At 38.4% G+C, this 4915-nt stretch overlaps 1 protein-coding gene across 2 annotated transcripts; it reads right to left on the minus strand.

Annotated features, from left to right (window-relative positions):
* Positions 1–414: 414 nt before the first annotated feature.
* On the minus strand, positions 415–4446 carry LOC149827204 (allene oxide cyclase, chloroplastic-like). Of its 2 annotated transcripts, XM_090019199.1 has the most exons (4): positions 4026–4446; positions 2651–2775; positions 1832–1975; positions 415–813 (listed from the first exon to the last, which is right to left on the minus strand). In XM_090019199.1, the coding sequence occupies exons 1-4, from the start codon at positions 4240–4242 to the stop codon at positions 556–558; spliced, it is 744 nt and encodes a 247-aa protein (XP_089875325.1). In that variant the 5' UTR covers positions 4243–4446; the 3' UTR covers positions 415–555. The 2 variants fall into 2 exon arrangements, with proteins under 2 accessions (XP_089875325.1, XP_089875326.1); XM_090019200.1 differs by lacking the exon at positions 1832–1975 and having other exon boundaries at positions 4026–4380.
* Between the last annotated feature and the right edge of the window lie 469 nt (positions 4447–4915).

The raw sequence follows: 4915 nt of genomic DNA on the forward strand, positions 1-4915 counted from the left end.
CAGCCTTTGTCATCTTCGGGGCCAAATTTTTCCTGGGTGGGGCCCACAAATGCTGAAAAGTTTGTCATCGTAATCATGCATTGCACACACAAGCACAAAAGGACTCAAAATTTGAACAGAGGAATTACCAATATCTCCTTACATCATACATTTTATCTTTGAAAGAATACATAATACATTAATTTAGCATCAAGGAACTATTATTCCTAATAATATCATTATCTTGCATTGTGATCATAGTTTCCTATTTAACTTCAAATGATTCTCTCTCTCTCTCTCTCTGACTTGCATCTTAATCTCACGTACAAAAGTAAGTGGCCATTGTCATGGTGGGGACTCGTGGTGAAACTTTTTCCGGAGTGGGACCCACAAATGTTGAATAGTTTCTCTTGTCATCGTAGTCACAAACACGTATAGAGTTTAATAACCAACTTGCTAATATCTAATGCAAAATAAAGCATCAACCTGATAAAAGGTTCTTCTAAATAAACAAAACCATGTCAAGCACATCACAATCAAGACATTAGCTGCAAAACATGGCAGACGAGCAACTGATCATTTAGTATAGTTGGGGACGGTGGCATGGGGCTCTTCAGCCTTGGCTGCAGGGTGCGGTTCCACTGAGGGTGAAGGAGGCACTGGCTTCCCCAAGAGCTCGGCCGGTAGTGGTGGAATCCCTTCAAGATAGAATGTGTAGAAAAGCTTAAATGGAAAAACCAACTGTTGGAGCTTTACTTGCCCTTGAACTCCTTTAAATATCCCTGAGCCTCCAGTCACCGCTAGGTATGAATCTTGGTATGTCAGATAGGCTCCCTGCAAGCATGCATGTCATACCCATTATATAATCACATATACTTTATATTTATTGAAAAATATGTTTTCCTAAAGGAACAGATACAAATATACTTAACTTTAATATAAGTAGTGTTCAACAGATTCAAAACTAAAACACTTTCAAAAGCAATGACAATTTTGAAAATATGAAATTACTTTTGAAGTCATTTTCGTTTTCAAACTAGAAATACTAAACTAATCATTTTTTTAATTTTTAAGATTTGTCTGTCGTTTTGTCTCTTCAAAATGAAAGATTTTGTCCACTCTATAAAAGTTATATATATATATATATATATATATATATATATATATATATATATATTAAAATTGCTATTATTTTTAGAGTGTTTTGATCATCTTAATTGGTTGAATGTTACTAATATTAATATAAAAGGTCTAAAGTTAAATTAACCTTATATAGCTCATGATTTGATGACCCAGGAAATGTAGTGGAAGTTTTGCCTGGACATGTGAATTTACATCTTATAATGCTGATTCAGGTTCAAGCTCTAAGCTTGAAAGTTATATAGAATAATGTAGTGTATATTTCAAGTGAAGTTTTGTCAAATCCTTGAAATTCAAATCTCCTACAATCACCTTAAACATGACCCAACTTCGTGAAATCCAAATTTCTAAATTTCTACCACTATTATCATTGAACTTCATGAACTTGGTCAATTTTCTTGATGCCAGCACATGACGGCACGTACATGCCCATGAAGTAGACTCATGCAAGTTGTACAGACCCTCTCCACCTCCAGAATCAAGCACCAATGATATGTCATAATAATGGACCCGAAAGGTGGCATGATGTGACGAGTCCACTATGTGTTTGGTGATAGTGTTGGTGTCAGCACATGAATCAGCCGAGCCCGTGCACTCAATCTGACTCGGACGGATACAGAAAAACTCAGAATATCAACTGACTCGGAAATCTGATCCGGGTTGAATTCCAACGAAGTCATTGTATCAAATGTATTTATGTGATGCAACTTACTTGAACAGAGATGTGTCCATAGTCTCCGAAGTAGAAGCTGTAGATAGCCTCGTATCGGTCACCGTTCTTTTCCGGTAAGTGTTGTATCAGAATGGTGATACCCGCTGTGATTCCGAGTCGCTTCGCAAGGTTGCCATGGTAAAGCTGTACGCAGTAATTGATCAAACTTCAGTTAATTCAAAAGAAGAGGGCCAAATGACAACCAGGACCTTTTAATTTACTATATTTATATAACGAGTATATTCCCTATAATCGTTTGTATTTATATAACGAGTAAAATCTAGTTGAGATCTCATCTCATGATGATGCAAGTTGTTTGGCTCAATCTGACATCGTAAATGTGTTCAGCATAGTTAATTTGCAAGGAATCGATCATTTTTCATGTTTTTTAATAAAAAAATTGAAGCAATATGGTTGTTGTTCTTTAGACTGTTAAAATAATAAAAAATGAAAAACCTAAGATATTTGCTCATATATATATATAGAGAGAGAGAGAGAGAGAAAGAGAATATATGATGAACCTGGTAAGACACACTTGTTTGCATAGATCTAGCCATCAAATGGTAAATCTCACCATACATGTGTTTAGTATGTCTTATTTATTATATTAAAAGGTTTTGTAATGTTTAATACACCATAAATTTCAACGGCTCACAATTCACGAAAATATGAATGATTTAAAAATAATATAAAAAATCGTATTTGAGTCAACTTTAATACATAAATATAATAAATAGAATATGTTAACCAGGTGTGTACCATCATTACAGGACTCATATATATATATATATATGAGAGAGAGAGAGAGAGAGAGAATGCCTTATTGGAGAAGGGCACCAAATCACCGAGTGAGTTAACATTTTTCTGACTAAGGCGAAGGTAGGCAGGGCTGCTCCTATCTCTCTCGTTTATCTCGTACACATGCATTTCTTGGACACCAGCAGCTGAAAGACCAACAAAATGATGCTGATGATGGGATTTCATTAGGTGAAAACGATTAAAATGCATATATGTTTTTTAGAAATAGACAGCAGACAATTAGAAATAATAAATAAATAAGATGACAGGGTATCTCATCACATAATTGATTATCAGAATATAATATTGATAGCTAATCTCATAATTATGCGGATATTGACGATAGCAGCACTGAAAGATAAAATATACATTTTTTTCTCTTTATATTTACAGGGAGGAACAAGAGACTCGGCTAGTCAGGTCTGTCATACTTATAATCACTGTCTCAGTAGCCTAAAACTTAGTGAGCTTACCCTCACTGTCTTGGTACATAGCATACTTACAATCACTGTCTTGGTAGACTAAAACTTGGTGAGCTTACCCCCTTACCCTAGATAGTCACCATGCTTCGGCTTGTGGTGATGTTCAAAACAGCCAGATCAGAGGGCTAGGCCCCATCCGACTAAGCCAAACCCTTTTGGGGCAAAATACACATCATAAATCCCAAAAAAAAGCTGGTTGAAACCAAGTGATCTTAAAAATCACCACCAATGGTGATATTTTCAATATCCAGTCGTTATGGAGTTATCATGGTGATACAGAGCACCACATGGAGAGCATTTTCCTACCACCGACATGATTCCTTCATTTTCGTACCACCAAGTTTTTTCGTGGTATTCACATTCGTCCGTACAGGATGGGTGGTGGATATTGAAAATCACCACTAGTGGTGATTTTAGATTTCACCTAATCCCAACCCCAAGCAAATTAAACAGATTTTAACAACACGATGATGGTGAGGGGTACATAAAAGCATAGATTCCAAGAAAATTGAAACCCTTCAAAACAATCTCATCCAACACAACGATGAGATGGTGGTGGTGGTGGTGATTACTAGTGAAGCACATAAAAGCACACGTCTTTCTTTAAAACAACAGATAAAGGCATAGATATCTTCAAACCATCCAAAACAAGCTTAATCAACACGATGATGATAGTGATTGATCACGGAAGCAGATATTGTGCATTCTTTGAGTGCTAGGCAGAACAGCATAATCATAGATGATCATAGGAGATGTGGAGATAATTATGGTCCTTGTGGCGACCATAGAATATGACTGCATCTGATGAGCTCCATCCAAAATCCAACACCATGATGATGATTGGAACACATTTAAGAAGGTTTCACCTAAAAAAATATGAAGATGGTTGAGGAGATTTTTTTCAGATAGCATACCTGGCTTCATAGAGGCAGTGACCTGAGAGTGAAACGAGTGAGAGGCAGATGGGGCACCTCCCTTGATGGCACTTAGCCTCAGCAGTGTGCCCAAGAAATGGGGTCTAGGAAGATTGCATTTGAATCCAAGAGAGGATGGGCTGAATGAACAAGCTGATGGGGTTGATTTGGTAGCCTTGAGTAGGAGAGATGAGGTTCTTGATGAGATTGAAGCCATGGTATCTGTGGTTCTCTGGTTTTTCCTCTTCCCCTTGTTTTCCCTTTCAGTATGGTCACTGACTCGGGTTAGGCTCTCTTTACAAGCTGTGAAGGTTAGGTAGATTCAAGCACAATAAATAAGGGAAAGGCAAGACGCGCACTGCACAGGAATCTTCACAATTAAAGCCTGCCTTGAACGCGGAACACATGCTGCCCAATACCTCTCACACATGGTATAAGCTGTTGGAGATTATGGGTTACGGGTCCAACCCACAGTCTGACCCGGTTTGACACCCTTTTAGTGGGTCACCTAAGTGGCTAAATAATGGAGATAGTGGGTGGGAGTTACGTGAATGTGGGGAGACCACATTCACGTAACTGCCCAATTCCTCCATTATATAAGGGGTTAGGGGTTACGAAGATGATGAGAATTCGTAATATTTTCCTGCCAAAATACTGTTCCGCATTCAGACTCTGCGGAAAGGATCCTGCTCACCGTCGACATAAGGCCCGGGCTCATTATGGGCGTCGACCGGCTGAGGAGAACGCCGAACTAGCTACACGGACAATGGTGAATCCAGGTACGCTCCCTGTCATGTTGTTTTTACAGGGTTTCGCCCTACATTGGGTTATGGGCCCACAACCACGCATTTCCGCTGTGTGTGGCCGTGTAGACCCTTTCAGCGTTTTCG

This window comes from Nuphar pumila, chromosome 10 (genome assembly GCF_984573655.1).
Source record: "Nuphar pumila chromosome 10, dmNupPumi1.hap1.1, whole genome shotgun sequence".
NCBI classification, from domain to species: Eukaryota; Viridiplantae; Streptophyta; class Magnoliopsida; order Nymphaeales; family Nymphaeaceae; genus Nuphar; species Nuphar pumila.

Excerpts from the sequence above, each read along its gene's own strand:
- LOC149827204 (XM_090019199.1), bottom strand. The coding sequence starts at position 4,242 with ATGGCTTCAATCTCATCAAGAACCTCATCTCTCCTACTCAAGGCTACC. Across the intron at positions 2,776-4,025 it reads CACTGCCTCTATGAAGCCAG|CTGCTGGTGTCCAAGAAATG; the intron begins GTATGCTATCTG and ends TTGGTCTTTCAG. Across the intron at positions 1,976-2,650 it reads TGGTGCCCTTCTCCAATAAG|CTTTACCATGGCAACCTTGC; the intron begins GCATTCTCTCTC and ends TACTGCGTACAG.